The 21434-nt window shown below is 33.0% G+C and overlaps 3 protein-coding genes across 3 annotated transcripts; all 3 read left to right on the forward strand.

Moving 5' to 3' along the window:
- The first annotated feature begins 2582 nt into the window (after positions 1–2582).
- On the forward strand, positions 2583–5209 carry LOC118029146 (uncharacterized). The gene is made up of 4 exons (XM_073406632.1): positions 2583–2821; positions 2935–3012; positions 4021–4097; positions 4212–5209. Exons 1-4 carry the CDS (start codon positions 2755–2757, stop codon positions 4407–4409), a joined length of 420 nt encoding a protein of 139 aa, XP_073262733.1. The 5' UTR covers positions 2583–2754; the 3' UTR covers positions 4410–5209.
- A 5137-nt stretch (positions 5210–10346) lies between these two features.
- On the forward strand, positions 10347–11605 carry LOC118029142 (uncharacterized). Its single transcript, XM_073406619.1, has 4 exons — positions 10347–10568; positions 10895–10973; positions 11043–11158; positions 11511–11605. Exons 1-4 carry the CDS (start codon positions 10347–10349, stop codon positions 11592–11594), a joined length of 501 nt encoding a protein of 166 aa, XP_073262720.1. The 3' UTR covers positions 11595–11605.
- Positions 11606–14088: 2483 nt separating this feature from the next.
- On the forward strand, positions 14089–20971 carry LOC118029144 (uncharacterized). The gene is made up of 5 exons (XM_035032954.2): positions 14089–14352; positions 19501–19604; positions 19700–19870; positions 20220–20315; positions 20668–20971. Exons 1-5 carry the CDS (start codon positions 14286–14288, stop codon positions 20680–20682), a joined length of 453 nt encoding a protein of 150 aa, XP_034888845.1. The 5' UTR covers positions 14089–14285; the 3' UTR covers positions 20683–20971.
- The last annotated feature ends 463 nt before the right edge of the window (positions 20972–21434 follow it).

Here is a 21434-nt window from a genome sequence, read left to right on the forward strand (position 1 = left end):
CAAAACTTAACATCAAAATCAAGGGAGTCACGTGTCATTTTTAGCAGCAAATGTTGTATTTAGGTGATTGTTAATAAATATTTTTGATATTATTAAATTTATTTTGTTAAGATTTTTTTGATGATATTAATAATGTTATAACCAAGATTACAATGAAGATATTAATTTTTTTATGGCCTCTGCGCCAAAATCTTGGCCAACCAGCTGTAAAATTAATTTGATGCGGATGCGGCCAGGGAAGAGGTGGCTATAGATAGCGTTCTAATTGAACATAAAATAATATAAGAAAAGGACCTTTTATTACTGGAACAAGAAGAGAGGTGTTTGAAGGAGACTTTTTAACTCCTATTGTAGACATGTTTACGTTTTCAATTAAAAATATTGTATTTATACTTGCGATTTGTTTTAAGATTGGTACGTAGAAAGTGTGGATGCCAGCTGTTTTAATTTGGTAGTAAAATGGCCTTGGGTTATTTAATATATATTGTTTTTAATTTTTAAGTTTTTAATACTTATGATTTGTCAATTAACTATATATCTATTTTACTTCGTAAGCATGTTATAATTAATGGATTGAGAACACTTGAATTCACTCATAAATAATTTATCATGTGCAAGACATAATTCATTTTATATTTAGCACACACACTTTTCTAAATGTTTTCCTATTCGAGTGGTAAAATTCAATTTTGTCCTTACAAATTCATCAACATTATACTTTTATCCTTAAATTCTTAACTTTCAAATATTACCCTTCCACTTTTCAAAAAGTTTCCATGAAACTTCTAACCATGAAATGACAAACTTGTTTTTATTTGGATGTTTAGGATCTTTAAGTGTTTTTTTTTTTTTTTTTTTTGTGAGATATAGAGTCCGTTTGTCTTTGCGGTAGCTGCTGCGTTTTTGTTTAAACACAGATAATATAGTGTTTGGTTATAAAATAAAACTGCAGTTTGGTTCATGGACCCACTAGAAATGAGGTTTAACCTCCAGTTTTGGCAAAGCAATTTTTTCATGCTTCTCATCCAGCGCGGTCTGTATTTTTTACGTTTCATTCTCCAGTGTTCACTTTTGCAAAGTGAACAGTGGAGAACATGTCCACTATCAACACCAAGCCCTTCCCTTCAACTCACGGCAAGCAACTCCTCACCACCAACAACACAAAAAGCTCTCATCCTCCAGCCGACAACCAACAACTCATCCCCTCTTCACCGTGATCAGCAACAACAGCCACTATGTATGTAATCGCAGAACCAACTCCACCTTCAACCAAACCCGATCTGTCCAAGCTATGACAGAATCTCCTTCAGCAGCTCCTGCACGCCGTCCCCCTCCTTTTCGCTGGTTGCTCCTCTTGGTCACAACCCCCTAAGCTATTGATAGAACCCATCAACCCATCTAAAAATAATAAAGGCAGGGAAGAAAAATAATATCGAATCTTTATGCTGCGTTTTTTTTTTTTTGCAGGTTTTGGCTAGCTCTCATTGATGGGATAAAAAAAATATCTTCCATTATAATTGATTTCGCACTTTCAAGACATATATTTTAACTTATTGTGTTTAAAAAAATGTTTTTAAAATATAATATTTAAAAATTGTTATTTTTTAAAAGCGTGATGTTTAAATATATCATGTTTTTTAATAATAATAAAATTTATTAAATTTCATGTTTATAAAATATAACATAATTAAAATATGCTAATTTAAGAAAAAACCGTTTTAATTAGTGTCCGGGGGAGTCAAATACTGCAAGAAAATTTGAGCCAACTGTTTTTATTTATTTTATTTATTCCCTTTCCCCACCTCTTCTCTGTTTTTATTTTTCTTTTACTTTTATTATTAAACGACCACTATTGTTTATCATTTTACATTACTAATTTATACCATATATTATAGTAACAATTAGATAATTTCCCATGTGACGCCGGTCATATCAAAATAATTTAAATAGGAAAAATCTAAGTTATGGATAACTTAATTTTGCTGTGCACTTACAAAATATTTAAAAATATAGTTCTTGTCGGATGAATTTTGTATGTGATGGAATTATAGATATACAATTTAATGGAATAATAAAAATATTTTATATAAAATATGATTTATTTCATGATGTAATAGCAGTAGTTAAATTGACAATATTTAAATTAAAAATCATCAATATTAATATATATTTTTTAAAATTATTTTATAACCTCAATTTTAAAAATATTTTTAACCAAACACATTAAACTATTTTTTCTTCAACCTCAATTTCAACCACAGTTTTAACCAAACATCTATTTTTTCAAACCAACCTCAACTAAAAATACTTTTTATAAAAACAATTTTTTTTCAAGCCACAATCACAACAGTTACCGCAATGCCAAACACACTCATAGTGAAGCATATATGAGGAATCGGGGGGGATCAGAGAAAAGTAAGAAATATAAAGGAAGTCAAGAGCAAGCTTTTTGTTATTTATTAAGGGGAAGAATAGAAAGTTAGAAGAAGTATAGGGATAATTAATATTAGGAATTATTAAACTATATAGGGGCCGGTAGGACTTCGGAGTGCAGCTACTTCATGAAGCACTATTTTATTGAATCCTTCGATATATATCGAACGATTTGCTTTAGAAATCGATTGATCCGTTGGCCGGCTGTTTCATGGCCTTGCCCAAATGGGATTATTTATCAGCTGTAGCCTCTCCCTCCCTCTCCAAAAAAAAAGAAAAAAAAAAAAACACTGAAATTGCATATCTTCAGGAGGTTCGAAGATGGCGGGGAATTTAGGGAAGGAGGATTCCAGTTCGGTTCAGGGTGTTCAAGATCCAAGTATCATCGGTAAGTCAAATAATTGTGGTTATATTTAGTAGTTTTCATTTTATAAACCATTTAATCTTTCATAATTTTGACACTATATTATAAGAAAAAACACTGAAATTGTATATCTTCAGGAGGTTCGAAGATGGCAGGGAATTTGGGGAAGGAGGATCCCAGTTCGGTTCAGGATGTTCAAGATCAAAGTGTCACCGGTAAGTCAAATAATTGTGGTCATATTTAGTAGCTCTTCAAACCCATACAAAGTCCTTGAATTGCCTAGTCCGCTTGATTCAATTAGATAATTAATTCATCGATCCAAGTCCGGATGAAAAAGGGAGGAAGCCCGTTTGATTTTGCAACAATGGGTGGATGATTGATGTTGGATTTGTAGGGAGCGTAGATACACTTAGAGAGGATATTAATTTGAGATTAATAAATTCAACTTGGGGTTTGTGGAGATTCAAAGACATGATTCAAAACTTGAGGGTTCTTCCCATGCTTCAATTTGAGATTGTTTTAGGGATTTTGAAGAGAGAATTGTATTTGGAGGAGAGGAAACTTTAATTTGTTTTTTGTTTGACTTTTTAAATTATAGGATAGCTTGGTTTTTTATCCAATTTAAAAATTTATCTTAATCAAGAATGAAAAGTTTAATTTTTAAAACTTGGTAGGCAAATACAACTTCAACCAAACTATAGAATGTTATGAATAATTTTTTCAATTATTTATTTAACAAAAATACAATTAAGATTAGCATATGAAAACACATAACTAAATATCATATACCTCTTTTATCTCTTTTTAATAAGCACATATCACAAATAATTAAGAAGATAAGAATATGGTAGCATGACTCTTTGAAAAATGATAAAACCTCATTTGCTGTACACAATATTATATTTCTCTCTAGTAAAACATGTTTTGAGTACTAGCACGATGGATTTGTTGCATGACCGTTTTGATTTATATTGGTGACCTAAGCTAATTATAATATCATTTTAATTGGTTTATTAGCTATTTTTTAATTATAATTCCACGTCAAGCAGATACTAAAAACAAGGTTAGTGGACCATTTTTATAGGAAAACAAATTATCCAAATAACCTAAGTTAGGGATTAAATCAGGAATACAATTGAAAAAGAAGGAAAAAAGTTAAACTGTAATGGTATTCATGCATGCCTGTCCCAAAGCAGCTCATGCATACACGTTCAAACACGCAGGCTCTGGTCATAAGCGGCCCCGAGCTGGGAAGAAAAGCGCAGCGGAGAGAAGCAAAGATCAACGTGAGAAAAAGAAGGTAAGTAGCCAGCCAAATATTACCCCTCTCTAGTACTCCATTGTGGTGATTTTCTTTATTTTTCTTTCCCTCATACATAACTCATATTCATTTCTTTTCCTATCTAATTTGCAGGTAGAGGATGAAAAATTGAAGGCAAAGACGGACGAACTTGAGAAAAGCAATTCCCACCTTGAAGGACAAGCATTTCAGCTGAGATTGGATCTGAAGGAAACTAGAGAAGAAAATATCAACCTGAAGATCGTGGAAAAGAGTCAAAGTGATTCTATACTTGAATTAGGGAAGGTGGGATTTTCTCTTCATACACTATAGTCTATAAACTGATCTTTTCACAAAACTTAGGACGAGTATATATATATATATATATATATATATATATCTAAAAATCATAATTCTATATCTAAAAATTGAAGGCAGAGATTGAAAAATTGAAGGCAGAGATGGAAAAACTTAAGGAAAGCAAATTCCACGCTGATGGACAAGCATTTCAGTTGAGAATGGATCTGAAGGAAACTAAAGAAGAAGAAGAGGCGGAAAAATTGAAGGCAGAGAATGAAAAATTGAAGGCAGAGATGGAAAAACTTAAGGAAAGCAAATTCCACGCTGATAGACAAGCATTTCAGTTGAGAATGGATCTGAAGGAAACTAAAGAAGAAGAAGAGGTGGAAAAATTTGTTGTGTGTGGTCCCGCACCATGTGATGGTGGGACCACCACATTAATTGGCAAGAGACTTGGCTATCTCTTTAGTTTAAAAACACAGCCAGTTCACTGTAGATGGTAGTAGAAGAAACATAAGAGAGAAGAGAAAACCGAGAGAAAAAGAGAGAGGAAGAGGCAGCAGAGCAGCCTGTGTTCTTCTTTCGATTCCCAGCTCGTTCATTGTTGGATCGGGCTGAAATTTTGATAGCAACTTCTAGACACGTTACTCTTCATTCTGGACGGTTGGATCGAAGATTGGTAGTGTGGAAGCTGGCCGTTTTGACAGAAAACGGGACTGTCAATATTGTGAGTTTTTCTCCAATAATTCTCTTGTACTCTTGTTGTAATCCGAGAATAAGTTATTCTTGATGATGTATATGTTGAATCCCTTAGTTGAATCTAAGGAAGAACAGTTGTGAACCCATTATTTGTTAATAGTGGAAGTTTTAGGTGGACTACGGTCCCGTGGTTTTTCCCGCATCGGGTTTTCCACGTAAAAATCTTGGTGTTGATTTGTGTGATTATTTGCATTATTTTTTGTCATTGTTTGATTCTGTTTTTACTGCACAAAGAGGGAAAAGAATTGGAACTTGTATTCCGCTGTATTGATCCGGGTAGATTGGTGTCCGGTTATTTGTTCCTAGTTTTTTCCCAACAAGTGATATCAGAGCACTGGTTATGTAGATTGAATTTCTTGTGCAGTTAAAATGGAAAAGGAAGATTCAGGCATGATAAAGCTCACTTCCTCAAATTATTTCCTATGGAAAACAATGATGGAGGATCACTTATATTGCAATGATTTGGCTTTGCTGATTGAATATAAAGGAATAAAGCCTGATGAAATGGATGATGCAAAATGGAATGAGCTTAATAGAAAGGCTACCGCTAATGTTAGAAAATGGGTATCTTCTAAGTTCATTAATCATATTTCTCAAGAACATGACTGCTATACAGTTTGAAAGATGTTGGAAGAAACCTTTGCCAAGGAGAGTGCACAAAACAAGGTTTTTGTAATTAGAGACCTTGTGAATTTGAAGTATAGAGATGGTGAAGATGCTTCGGTGCATATAAATGTATTCCAAGGGTTTTTGAATCAGCTTTCATTGATGAATCTTGAGTTAGCTGATGAAATGCAAGCATTAATCCTATTGAGTTCATTGCCGGATAGTTGAGAGACTTTGGTGGTGTCACTTAGCAATTCTACTCCGAATGGAAAGATCACTTTGAAAATAGTGAAGGATTGCATCCTCAACGAAAAGAAGAGGAGGAAAGGGACAAGCACTTCCGAGTCTCATGCACTTGTTACAGAAAGTCGGGGGAGAAGTCCAAGCAGGTTCTCTCACAGCAAACAAGATAGAGAATCCAGCAATAGAAAAGGCAAATGGAAGCCAAAAGGAAGATCTCAATCAATGAAGGGTTTCAAGTGTTATTATTGTGACAAGCCTGAGCATATTCAAAAAGATTGTAGAAAGTATAAAAGATATCAAAAGGGTAAAAATGAAGACAAGAATGAAAAGAATGGTACAGCTGCAGTTGTATTTGATGGTGATGTTGCCATTGTTTGTGATGATGGTTGTGTTAATCTTGCATGTCAGGATACCACCTGGATTGCAGATTCAGCAGCTTCTTACCATGTTACACCTCAACATGATTTCTACACATCCTACATTGCTGGTGACTTTGGTCAAGTTAGGATGGGAAATCAAGGGATGGCTAGTGTTGTGGGCATTGGAGACATTTGGTTGGAAACCAATACTGGGTGCAAGTTGCTACTCAAAGATGTTAGGCATGTGCCTGATATGCGCCTACACTTGATCTCTACAGGTACTCTTGATGAAGAAGGCTATCACAACTACTTTGGAGATGGTAAATGGAAGCTCTCCAGAATTCCTTAATTGTTGCTAAAAAGGAAGAAGATGGGTCTCTACAATGTCACAGCCAAGGTGATCAAAGGGGAGGTGAATGCAATTGAAGATTGCTCTACTGATTTATGGCATAAACGGCTTGAACATTTGAGTGAGAAAGGCCTTGGCATCCTTGCCAAGAAGAACTACCTTTCATTGAAAGGTATGAACCTGAACATATGTACTCATTGTTTAATTGGTAAACAACATAGAGTCGCATTTCAAAGATCACCTTCACATAGAAGGTCACATGTTCTTGACTTAGTTCATACTGATGTTTGCTCTATGATTGATAAGTCTCTTGGAGGTGCATTGTACTTTGTTAGTTTTATTGATGATCACTCCAGGAAAATTTGGGCCAATTGTTTGAAATCCAAAGATCATGTGCTTGATGTCTTTAAGGATTTCCATGCCAGAGTTAAAAGAGAAACTGGTAGAAAGCTGAAATGTATTCGAGCTAACAATGGTGGTGAATATAGGGGTCCTTTTGAGAAGTATTGCAGGGAACATGGTATCAAGTTGGAGAAGACAGTTCCTAAGACTCCACAGTAGAATGGAGTGGCTGAGAGAATGAACAGAACCATTGTTGAAAGAATTAGATGTATGCTCTCTCATGCAAAGCTACCTAAGTCCTTTTGGGGTGAGGCAATGAAGACTGCAATTGCCATGATCAACCTTTCTCCATCAGTTCCTCTTGATTTTGATGTTCCAAATAGAGTTTGGAAAGGAAAGGATGTCTCTTATACACACTTGAGAGTGTTTGGATGCAGAGCATCCGTACATATTCTGAGGGATGAAAGGTCTAAGCTTGACAGCAAGACAAAACAGTGTGTTTTCTTGGGCTCTGAAGATGATGAGTTTGGCTATAGGTTATGGGATCCAAAGGAGAAGAAAATTGTGAGAAGCAGAGATGTTATTTTCTTTGAAGATCAAACCATTGAAGACTTTGAACAGAAGGAGAAAACAGAGTCTACTACTTTTATTCCATCTAATTCAAAGTCCAACACCTACTCCACAGTATACTTTTTGATGCCTGCTAATCACGGGGGAGATTTGCAAAATGATGATAATGGTGGTTTTCTTAATGAGCCATTAGTTGATGATCCTGAATAAGCTAATAATGATATTGATGTTATTCCTGAACAGGTTATGCAGGAAGCTCCAGATGAGCCACAATTGAGGAGGTCAACTAGACCTCGCCAACCTTCCACCAAATACTCTCCTCATGAGTATGTGCTGGTTACTGATGGGGGAGAGCTAGAATGCTTTAATGAAGCTATGTCACATGAGAAGAAAAGTGAGTGGTTGAAAGCAATGCAAGAAGAGATGAAATCGTTGCATGAAAACCATACTTTTGAGTTAGTGAAGCTTCCTAAAGGTAAGAAAGCACTCAAGAACAAATGGGTGTTCAAGTTGAAAATTGATGAACATTGCTCGCAACCAAGGTACAAGGCAAGATTAGTTGTGAAAGGTTTCGGTCAGAAGAAGGGTATTGATTTTGAAGAAATCTTTTCACCAATGGTCAAGATGTCTTCAATCCGAGTTGTGTTTGGCTTAGCTGCTAGTTTGAATCTTGAAGTTGAACAGTTTGATGTGAAAACTGCCTTTCTCCATGGTGATTTAGATGAAGAGATCTACATGGAGCAGCCTGAAGGGTTTGAAGCAAAAGGTAAAGAGTAGTTAGTTTGCAAGTTGAAAAAGAGCCTATATGGTTTAAAGCAAGCTCCAAGACAATGGTATAAGAAGTTTGATTCTTTCATGGTGGATCATGGTTATGACAGGACCACTTCTGATCATTGTGTATTTATGAAAAGGTTTCCTGATGGAAACTTTATTATTCTCCTATTGTATGTGGATGATATGTTGATTGTTGGCCATGATGCTAAGAAGATTCAGATGTTAAAGGAAGAGTTAAGCAAGTCTTTTGCAATGAAAGACTTAGGACCGACAAAACAAATTCTCGGCATGAAAATCACATGTGACAGGAAGAAGGAGAAACTTTGGCTATCTCAGGAGAGATATGTTCAAAAGGTTCTTGAGAGATTCGACATGAGTAACTCCAAACCAGTTTGTTCTCCACTTGCAAGCCACTTTAAACTAAGTTCTAAGCAGTGTCCTTCAAGTGATGAAGAAAGAGATGAGATGAAAAAGGTTCGTTATGCATCCGTAGTTGGTAGCTTGATGTATGTCATGGTTTACACAAGGCCGAATATAACTCATGCAGTTGGTGTGGTTAGTCGGTTCCTCTCCAATCCTGGTAAATAACACTGGTCAGCAGTGAAATGGATACTCAGGTATCTCAAAGGTACTTCTAGTTTCAGCCTATGTTTTGGTAATAATAAACTTGTGTTGGATGGATACACAGATGCAGATATGGCTGGTGATGTTGATTCTAGAAAGTCCACATCAGGATATTTGATGAAGTTTGCAGGGGGAGCAGTCTCATGGCAATCAAGGTTGCAAAAATGTGTTGCATTATCCACTACAGAAGCTGAATATATTGCTCTTACTGAAGGGGGCAAATAGTTGTTATGGATAAAGAAGTTCTTACATGAACTTGGCCTAGTTCAAGAGAACTTTGTGTTGCACTGTGATAGTCAAAGTGCAATCCATCTCAGTAAGCATCCTACTTTTCACTCTTGATCAAAGCACATTGATGTTAGATATCAATGGATTCGAGATGCTATGGAGATGAAGTCATTTATTGTTGAGAAGATTCATACCGATGACAACGTGTCAGACATGATGACCAAACCTCTACCGAGAAAGAAGTTTGAGTTTTGCAGAAGGGAAGCAGGCTTGTCAGAGCCTCCTAAATTGAAGGTTACATATTGATCGCCAGTATGGCGAATTCCTCACATGGTGCGTAAGGGGGAGATTTGTTGTGTGTGGTCCCGCACCATGTGATGGTGGGACCACCACATTAATTGGCAAGAGACTTGGCTGTCTCTTTAGTTAAAAAACACAGCTAGTTCACTGTAGATGGCAGTAGAAGAAACATAAGAGAGAAGAGAAAACCGAGAGAAAAAGAGAGAGGAAGAGGCAGCAGAGCAGCCTGTGTTCTTCCTTCGATTCCCAGCTCGTTCATCGTTGGATCGGGCTGAAAGTTTGATAGTAACTTCTAGACATGTTACTCTTCATTCTCGACGGTTGGATCGAAGATTGGTGGTGTGGAAGCTGGCCGTTTTGACAGAAAACAGGACTGTCAGTATTGTGAGTTTTTCTCCAATAATTCTCTTATACTCTTGTTGTAATCCGAGAATAAGTTATTCTTGATGATGTATATGTTGAATCTAAGGAAGAACAGTTGTGAACCCATTATTTGTTAATAGTGGAAGTTTTTAGGTGGACTATGGTCCCGTGGTTTTTCCCGCATCGGGTTTTCCACGTAAAAATCTTGGTGTTGATTTGTGCGATTATTTGCATTATTTTTTGTCATTGTTTGATTCTGTTTTTACTGCACAAAGAGGGAAAAGAATTGGAACTTGTATTCCGCTATATTGATCCGGGTAGATTGGTGTCCGGTTATTTGTTCCTAGTTTTTTCCCAACAAAATTGAAGGCAGAGATTGAAAAATTGAAGGCAGAGATTGAAAAACTTAAGGAAAGCAAATTCCACGCTGATGGACAAGCATTTCAGTCGAGAATGGATCTGAAGGAAACTAAAGAAGAAGAAGAGGTGGAAAAATTGAAGGCAGAGATTGAAAAATTGAAGGCAGAGATGGAAAAACTTAAGGAAAGCAAATTCCACGCTGATGGACAAGCATTTCAGTCGAGAATGGATCTGAAGGAAACTAGAGAAGAAAATAGCAACCTGAAGATCGTGCAAAAGAGTCAAAGTGATTCTATACTTGAACTAGAGATGGTGGTATTTTTTCTTCATAAACTGATCTTTTCACATAACTTAGGACGAGTATACATATGTCTCTTGTGCCACACCGTGAAATGCTGTTACGATTCCATTTGGTTTAAATCTGGGAACCTTTTCATAGTAAATTATATTGAGTATACATTATTGATGAGTAAACTTTTTGACTCTCATGCTTACAAATATAAACTTTAATTAGAAAATTTGTGTACATTATCTCTTTGAAAGCAGATGTAGATGAATCATACTCACTCCTCAATAGAATGCTAATTACATCTTGTCTCTTATGATATCCATTAATTTCGTCAACACGCTTTTGGCTGCAGTTGACTGCCTCAGGTAAGGAAAAGATGAATGCCTTAAAAGAGGAACATGCACAGGAGATTCATGCCTTGAAAGAGGAACGTGCACAGGAGAAAGAGGAACATGCACAGGAGATTCATGCCTTGAAAGAGGAACATGCACAGGAGAAAGAGGAACATGCACAGGAGATTCATGCCTTGAAAGAGGAACATGAACGGCAGATGCGGGTGTGCACCTCGGGGCTCATAGACGTGGGAAATTGGCATACTGAGAACGCCGGAGAGATGGTAATGCAGCACTAAAAGCTCTAATTTCTTTATTTAAGTACATTCTATCATATAAAATCATTTGAGGGGATGCAGTAGAAAGTTCAAAAGAGTTGGGTCTCATCAACAGGTTTAAATTTCTGCATAGAGATGTTTATTAGAGTTTTCTTTTTTACTATGGTGTTGTGTAGGTTTCAAACTTAGCTATGACTTAATATAAAATTAGGTTTTAATCCTTATACAGTAGTTGATGTTTTTAAATTAAGATAATTTGTAAATATTTTTTTTACAAAATATATCATTCTCTTTTTCTACTTATTAATCTGCCATACTATCAATATTCTAACTGTTCTATGAACAATATTGTTCACAGAACAACCCCATGGAGACACCTGCCACTGCTCAGGCCACCACCTACTTCTTCAACGCTGACCACTTCGCATCCCAATTGGCCTAACTCAGCAAGACATATCTAGAAAGGGTAAACATTTTGAACTGCTAAACCCTTATTTTATATTTTCGAGCTTGGATTCAATAAGGCCTCAAAGTGTACTGAGAGCCATGAATAATTGCAAGATGGAAACCTTCTTTGCGAGACAATGTGGTATTTTATCATATGGGCTGGGCTCAGCCTATTGGATATTCTCTTTATTATGTAACCTTTTAGTTTGCCTCAGGTATTTCTTCCTTTGTTCTTGTTGGTTTTTTTCCCTAATATCAGTCAGGTCATGCATATCCAAAATTAATTAATTTCTTTACATCCCAAGTTATAAAACTTGACCCGAGTATAGCAAAATCCGGGTAGCAAGCCCATTAAATTGATCTGGCTCATCCTCCAATTTTGTTTTCACAATTTTCTTTTAAAAGAGGATGAAAACAAAATTGTTTTAACCAATGTTTTTTTTTAAAAAGAATATATGGATTGAAGACCTGGTTTTTATTGGATTAAGTTTGGTTAACTCAAGTTTTAAACCTAGTTAGCTTACTTGTTTTTTTTTTTTATTTGTTTTTCAGCTCAAATTAGTTTAAGTTAACCGAGTCCTAAATTAATTTAATAGATTAATCTAAATTTTACAACTATAATTTATATAGTTTTAAAGAGTAATTTTAATATTGCTTTTATATTAGTTTGGTACACATGAATTAAGAAATAAGCTTTGCAACCGCTTAGTTTCAAATCAGCTAGTTGACCTACTAAGTTAATCTAGATTTTACAACTATAATTTATATAATTTTAAAGAGAAGTTTTAATATTGCTTTTATATTAAGTTGGTATACATAAAAAAAAAAATGCAATAACTTAGTTTCAAATAGTTAATCCAGATTTTACAACTATGATTTATATAATTTTAAACAAAGTTTTAATAGTGCTTTTATATCAGGTTGGTATATATAACGAAATAAGCTTTTCAATAACTTAGGAGAGATCATCGCATTTTTATTGTATTTGCTCTTATATGACTATTCTTTCTCATGCTTACGACTCTATTAGTCCCAACATTCTTTCATAATGTTTAATTGAATCTCGTTTTCACAAAGTTAATTGTGTTCTTGAATGTCAATTATTTGCTTAATTATCCCTTCATTTGTTCTTAACATTAAATGAGAGCGTATCCAGAAAGTGTTTGAAAATGTGATAGCGATTACTTTTAAAAATATTTTTTATTTGAAAAAAAAATCGAACTAACTTTTTTTTGTTCTTTTAAAATTAATTTTTGACATCACCACATCAAAACGATCCTAAAACATTAAAAAATTAATTTGAAAAAAATAATAATTAAATTTTAACAAAAAAAATAAGTTGAAACTCACTCAAAAACACTCTCTTAATCAAAAGATCAGCAATTTTAATTTTATCATCGTATTTCTATAGTTGGATTAAAGTTTTTTTTATATATAATAAAATAGTATATCAATATTTATTTTTTTAAACCTAACAAGCTTTCATACAACAGCAGGTTAGGTTTTCTACATCTTTTAGCAGAAGTACTTATCCATCAAGTAAACCGGACATTTTTTCCATTAATGGTTTGACAATCACACTAAAGGATGGCGTATAGAAGAGAATCTAGTAGGTTTTTTCTTCTACTTTTAATTTCTGATAAAAAAAAATGATTAAATTTCCAGTGTGCTTTATGTGTTTATTTTTTTTCTTAAGATTCGTGACTTCGAGTGTTTTCATGGAATGAATTATTTCCCATTTCATTTATATTCCTGCTTGACCACACAATTATATCATTGATTTAGGATTTGCTATACTAATATGTGTGCCCTGTTAAGTGGTCTTGGATCTATTTTCCCTTCAAAAGCTAGCTTATGAGACCCCTTTCATTTTAATTTGGTAGTAAAATGGCCTTGAGTTATTTAATATATATTGTTTTTAATTTTAAGTTTTGATAATGTAATAGTTCTTTTTTACTTCTGAATTCCAAGTTATTCTAACGATATCTATGTTAGTTCATAAGCATGTTATAATTAATGGATTGAGAGCACTTGAATTTACTCATAAATAATTTATCATGTGCAAAGCATAATTCATGTTATATTTAGCACACTTTTCTAAATGTTTTCCTGTTCGAGTGGTAAAATTCAATTTTGTCCTTACAAATTCATCAACATTATTCAACTTTTATCCTTAAATTCTTAATTTTCAAGTATTACCCTTCAACTTCTCGAAAAGTTTCCGTGAATCTTCTAACCATTAAATGAAAAACTTGTTTTCATATATGAGGAATCGAGGGGGATCAGAGAAAAGTACGCAAAATAAAAAGGAAGTCAAGAGCAAGCTTTTTGTTATTTATTAAGGGGAAAATTAGAAAGTTATAAGAAGTATAGGGATAACATTAGGAATTATTAAACTATGCTGTGTGGGGTACCGTCATCTATTGGTCTCGCTACTTTATGAAAGCACTATATATTTGTGGACAGCATTAATTTTACTTAAAAGTGGGTCCATTCTAATTTGTATTTCCGATTTGAATCTTCCGATATCGAACGTTTTTAGTTCAATTACTTTCGAAGTCCATTGATCCCTAGATCAATCGTTTCATTGCCTTGGGCAAATGGGATTATTTATCAAGCGCAGTCTCTGCCTCCCTCTCCAAAAAAAGAAAAACACTCGGAAATTATATATCTTCAAAGTTTGAAGATGGCAGGGAATTTGGTAAAGGGGGATTCCAGTTCGGTTCAGGATCTTCAAGATGCAAGTATCACCGGTAAGTCAAATAACTGTGGTTATATTTAGTAGTTTTGATTTTATAAAACCATTTAATATTTCATAATTTCGGGACTATATTATAAGACTATATTATAAAATAATAAAATAAAAATAACCATTGAATCTTTCATGATTTTGAGACTTCATCTGTTTAAAATCGCTTGGAGTTGAATGATATATGTTCTCATTTTCTTTTTTGGCTAAATATATATAGATGCATGGTTAGATCTAGTTGGATGGATGAATATCTAATAAGGAAATGTTTTAAGCATCCGATCTGTTGAATAATCTTTGATTTCTCTCACTGTTTCAGCTCAAGCTAAGTTCTTTAGGCCTGGGTTTCATGCGATTCTATTTTGTACTCTTTTTAAGGGTTTTTTTTTTTTTTTGAGATTTTCTTCTTTGTTAAAAAAGAAACAAAAGACTGTAACATTTTTAATGTTATTTTCTTTTCTATGAAATACTGACTTTTATTGAACAAAAGAGTATCGGAGCCGACAAGAGAATGACTGAGCGGTGGAGAAGATAAGTAATACAAAAATGTTAAAGCAATTTTTGTTGTCAAAACTTTATTAGCCATGAAGAAACCTTTGAATTTGGCACCCAACCTTTAACTAATGAAAAACTTTGTGTATATCTCTTTTTATGATATCTTTGGTTTCCTTTTACATAGTATAAAAGATGATGTAGGAAATAAATACTAGGATAATCATTCAAAAGAACTGAATACAATAATGCACACTTAATAAAGATTAATAAATATTTTAATTACAATTTAAATAAAAAATCCAAGAAGTTCATGGAAAAGCTACATAGGAGCCTTAACAATGACATTTAGCTGATCATAATCAGATTTTAACAAACCAAAATTTCTATAAAATTCATCCTATATATATATATATATATATATATATATATATATATATATATATAATATATATATATATATAAAAGGTATAAGAAAGAAAAACTCTATTTAGATTGAATTTCTCATTCCTTGACAAACTTGAAAGTGCTAGGTGAACTTAAATGGATTAGGTGAACTTAAAAGGATTGTGAACTAGGTTTCCAGTTAATTTTTTTTTCTTAATTTAAAAAAATATATACATAACATAATGCACTAAATTCAATCAATGCGTCAAGATATTTACAATACATAATGAGAGAGTGCACAAGTATTTTTATACAAGCTCATATTTTTTTAACCACCATTCAAAAGTTTCACTAAAACTCTTGCGGTCTATTTTATGGGTAAGACTAATCCTTAAATATTATCTTCTTCATAGGTTAAAGTTTGAAACCTTTTCCAATCCTTTTCATAAGTTCATGATCTAACTTAATCCTTTCACATAGGCTGAAAATAAAACCTATTATCTAATCTTTTTATTGATATATGATTAACTTGCCCTTCCTCACCAATACTTATAAATGGACAAGTATCAAACCACTTAAATACCCTTTAAAAGGTTTTCCCAAGTGTTTTATGTATTATTTACACTTTTCACAATATTATTCTCTTAATAAAATTAAATGAAATACAAATGAAGCATATGGAAGAATTTTGCTAGTAAGACTTTAACCTTGTTTTTTGATTAAACAAGAGTAAATCTAAGGTTGTTCGAGGTTGTTTAAGAGTGAGAATAAGATTAAAATCTTACCTGGAATGTTCTTGGATATTTTACTAAAGTGCGGAATATTTATAGAGCTAACAAATCAAACTAGATATTAGGAATAATTTTAAAAATATTTCTACCCTTTGAAAAATCAAATAGACCATTGTTGGAATTGGTTAGATCATTTTAAAGTTACTAGAAAAGTTTCGAAAATTTTAGGAATCAACTAAATTGTCTTACAACAATGATCAAATTGTTTTGAGAAATGGCAAGTCATTTCTCAAAACCTTAGACCAATTTAGGTGGGGTAATATTTATCTTGTTTTGGGTGTTTTGATCTTTTTTTAAAAAAAAACTTTCTTGGGCACTTTTAGGTTTGTTTGGGTTTTGTAGGTGTGGAAACAAATTTATAAATAAATTAAATAATATTTGGCAAACTCTTAGTATAAGATCTTGATCATCAAAGTCGAAAAACCATTATTGCACCAACTTTTTTGTTCTTGAACTTCATATGTCCATACCTTGCTTATTTGATGATTTCCTTGAATGAATCTAATCTTCACAAAGCTTATACAACATACAAATGCAAGTAATGTGTGTTTTCATTTTCATTAAGTAAAGCTACTTACTCTAACTTTTATGGATGTCTTGGCCTTGTATTTAATCAACATTTAACTTAAACATTAATGCATGTGTCATACAAGCATATCACATATGCATTCAAATAAACATATGATTATTACATCATTTAAAAACATAATGATCCAAGTATGATATTGTAATCTTTAAACATATAGGATAAAAAAAGTTAACTTTTAAGTTTAAAACAAAATGATTTTTTTTATTATAATACAAGTTATATTTTTAGTTTAAGACAAGTTAATTTTTAAATGTAAAATAAGTTATGTACAACTTCTTATAAGTATTACTTAACTTAATTGGAAAATGACAAGGAACTTTTAGTGTAATAAAATGAACAAAATCAAGTTAATAAAAATTGATATAACTCGTAAATCATATCAACTTACACATGAATTCATATAAGCAAAAAAATTCAATTCATGACAACATATATATCTCCTCTCATTTAATATACTATATGCAATGATGATATAAATATAATGCTACAAAACATATATCAAGTATATTTTATCATTAAAAGACATCTAATAACAAAAGATCAACCAAATCATAATATTTAGGACAAATTACCCAAACATCTTATAGTTTGGTTGAAAATGCACTTGTTTATCAAGTTTTGAAAAATTACACTTTGTAACCTAAATTTTGTTATGTGCTTCACAATTTACATCTTATACCTAGCATGCATCAACAAAGTCAACAAAAACTATCTGATTATCTTTACTTTTTTTTTTCATTTAATGATAAAAAACTTTTATATTAAATATTATAAATTTGCCATTAGATAAAAAACTCTGGTGATCTTTTTCCACCCATCTTTTCCCCATAAACACCAAACATAGCCATCACTTCCCTTTTTTTTTTCTTTTTTTTTATTCCTCACAGCTAAACAAGTCCTTACAAGGCCCATGTTATTGTTTATTTTCCTATAATCCACCAACCACTATTGTTAATAGTAATAACTCTCCAAAATATATAGTCAACAACCCCAACACTGGCCACCATGCCGATCAACCATTATCATCAACAACCAATCTGATTTACAAAAGAACCACTCGATTTGTCAGATTATCTCATTAAGAACTTGTCCTTATTATTTGCTTAAAATTCCAAACAAAAGTTCAACAGTCATCAAGAACCACTCTCATCAAGGAACAAAAATCAATACCATTTTATCCCTTCCTAGTTCTTTCTTCAAAAACCCCAACTCATCCACTCTGGAAGTTTAAAAGCCATCACCATTTTTGTTAATGGTCCTGAAAGAGTATTTCCAATCTCATTTCCAATCCATAAACTACTAAATTCTCACTCAAACCTATCTCATAGCCCATCTATCGAGGTTTGCTTCTCTTGATAGAACAACACTAACACTAAGAAATTGAAAACGATATTCGTTGCCATTGTTGTTTCACTTTTAAATTACTATTATGACCTTAATAATGCCATTGAAAAAGACAATTTTCTTTTAAAATCCACTAGCACACCTTCACCTCCCTCAATAATAAATCTACCCTTGTAAAAAAAATCCACATCCAAAACCAAATCCATCTTCTCCAAAAAGATTTTGGGATGAAAACCCATTTGTTCCCTTGACTAGCTCTTCGAACTTGAACAAAGGCCTTGAATTGCCTAATCCCTTTGATTCAATTAGATAATACCTCAATCCAGGTCCAAATAAAAAGGGAGGAAGCCCGATTGAATTTGCAATAAGAGGTGGATAATAGTAAACTGATTGATATTGGATTTCTAGGGTGTATATGCATTTAGAGAGGATATTAATTTGAGATTAATAAATTCAACTTGAGATTTATGGAGATTCAAAGAGATGATCGAAAACTTAAGGGCTCTTCCCAAGTTTAATTCAATTTGAGATTTTTTTAGAGTTTTTGAATAGAGAAATCATGTTTGGAGGAGATGAAATTTTAATTTGTCTTTTGTTTGACTTTCTAATGTATTACATGTAAGGGTAGCTTGGCTTTTTGTTCAATTTAAAAATTTGTGTTAATCAAGGATGCAAAACGTAATTCTTCAAAATTTAGTAGGCAAATGTAACTTTAACCGGACTATAAAATACTAGAGGTAATTTTTCCAATCATCTTTGATAATTCTTTAAAGAAACTTGATTTGATTGCTTCATTTCAAAAACTTTATGCATATCTTAAATTCCTTGCACAAGATAACATTAGTAACACCAAGCAATATTTCCACAGTCACAAAATTCACTTATTCATGTAAAATCATTAGTCAAGTCAAAACATAACTTACCTATACCATTCTTCCAGCATATCAATACAAACATATAAAGTCATAAACTCAATCTTTTATGCTTGTTTGATATTTAAGTCATCAATGTAAAACATAAACATAAATATGTATTTAGACATTAATTATTAATTACATATTTAGTTATCATCAAAACCATAAATGATTATTGTGCATCTAGACTAACAAAATTCCGATTCAATTTCCTTATTGCTCCTCTAGCATCCAATGTTAAATTGCAATTTTTTCTTCAGTAAAATATGAAATGGAATGTGGTCCCCAATATTATATGCTGTCACAATATTATATTTCTCTCTAGTGAAACATGTTTTCAGTACTAGTACGATGTATTTGTTGTATGACCGTTTTGATTTATATTGGTTACCTAAGCTAATTATAATATCATTGTAATTGGTTTATTAGCTATTTTTTCAATTATAATTCCAAGTCAAACAGATACAAAAAACAAGGTTAGTGGACCATTTTTATAGGAAAAAAAATTATACAAATAACCTAAGTTAGGGATTAAATCAGGAATCCAATTGAAAAAGAATGAAAAAAGTTAACTGTAATAGTATTCATGTATGCCTGCCCCCATGCTGCTCATGCATACACGTTCAAACACGCAGGCTCTGGTCATAAGCGGCGCCGAGGTTCTGCTCAACCATCATCATCTAGAGCTGGGAAGAAATCCAAACGGGATATCGACAGAGATCACCGTGTGAAAAAGAAGGTAAGTAGACAGCCAAATATTACTCTTTTGTGGTGATTTTCTTTCCCTCATACAGAACTCATGTTCATTAATTTCTTTTCCTATCTAATTTGCAGAAAGAGGTGGAAAAATTGAAGGCAGAGGTGAAAGAACTTGAGAAAAGCAAATGCAACCTTGAAGGACAAGCATCTATTTTGGAAAAGCTTCTGAACGTACGTATAGAAGAAAATACCAAACAGAAGATCGAGCTACAGCGTCAAAGTGATTCTATACTTGAACTAGAGAAGGTGGGATTTTCTCTTCATACACTATAAACTGATCTTTTCACAAAACTTGGGACGAGTATATACATGTCTCTTGTGCCACACCGTGAAATGCTGTTACGATTCCATTTGGTTTAAATCTGGGAACCTTTCCATAGTAAATTATATATATTAGTATACATTATATTGAGTATACATTATTGATGAGTAAACTTTGTGACTCTCATGCTTACAAACATAAACTTTAATTAGAAAATTTGCGTACATGATCTCTTTGAAAGCAGATGTAGATGAATAATACTCGCTCCTCAATAGAAGGCTTACATCTTGTCTCTTATAATATCCATTAATTTCATCCACGCACTTTTTGCAGAAGCTGATTGCCTTAGGTGAGCATCATCAACAAGAGATTCAAGCCTTGAAAGAGCTGTGCTGGTGCAGATCCATAGACATGGGAACGCCGGAGATGGTAATGCAGCACTAAAAGCTCTCATTTCTTTATCTAAGTACATTCCATTATATAAAATCATTTGAGGGGATGCAGTAGTAAGTTCAAAAGAGCTGGGTCTCATCAACAGGTTTAAATTTCTGCAGAGAGATGCTTATTAGAGTTTTCTTTTTTACTATGGTGTTGTGTATGTTTCAAACTTGGTTATGACTTCATATAAAATTACGTTTTAATCCTTATACAGTAGTTGAAGTTTTTAAATTAAGATGATTTTTAAATATTCTTTTACAAAATCCAATCATTCTCTTTTTCTTCTTATTAATCTGTCATACTATCAATATTCTAACTGTTCTATGAACAATATTGCTCACAGAACAACCCCATGTAGACAGTACCTGCCACTGCTCAGGCCACCACCTCCTTTTTCGACTTTGACCACTTCGCATCCCAAAAGGCGTAGCTCGGGAAGATATATGTAGAAGGGGTAAACATTTTGAACTCCTAAACCCTTATTTTATACTTTCGAATTTGGATTCCCCAAGGCCTCAAACTGTACTGAGAGGCATGAATAATTGCAAGATGGACACCTTCTTTGTGAGACAATGTGGTATTTTATCATTTGGGCTGGGCTCAGCCTATTGGATATTCTATTTAGAGAGTGTTTGTTTTTGCTGGAATTGTTGTGGTTGTGGTTGGAAAAAAGTGATTTTTGAAAAAAGTGCTTTTTCTGTGGTTTGTGTATATAATTTGAGTGTTTGGTTAAAGTTGTGGTTTGACTTTATTGTGGTTAAAAAGATGTTTGGTTAAATTGTGGTTGCGGTTGCTTTTGGAACTAAAATGACTAAAAAGAACATAAATAAAATAAGTTTTTTTGTTAAGAGGAAATAAAATATTGTTTGCACATAAATACCGGCTAAATAATCAAAGTTTGATTTGTTATTACAATTACATATTATTGCCCCATCAAACAATTTGCAATGCCATCACGAATATCATCCATACCCGACGCCCTCTGGTGTGAACTCGTTTGTGATTGTGGAACGACATCGGGAAAAATATCTTGAGGAACGAAATCAGGGTGGTTATCAAAGTTGTTGAATGCAACATCTTGGCTCGACTTCCATCGAATATAGTTGTGCA

The sequence above is a fragment of the Populus alba genome, chromosome 19 (genome assembly GCF_005239225.2).
Source record: "Populus alba chromosome 19, ASM523922v2, whole genome shotgun sequence".
Classification (NCBI taxonomy): domain Eukaryota; kingdom Viridiplantae; phylum Streptophyta; class Magnoliopsida; order Malpighiales; family Salicaceae; genus Populus; species Populus alba.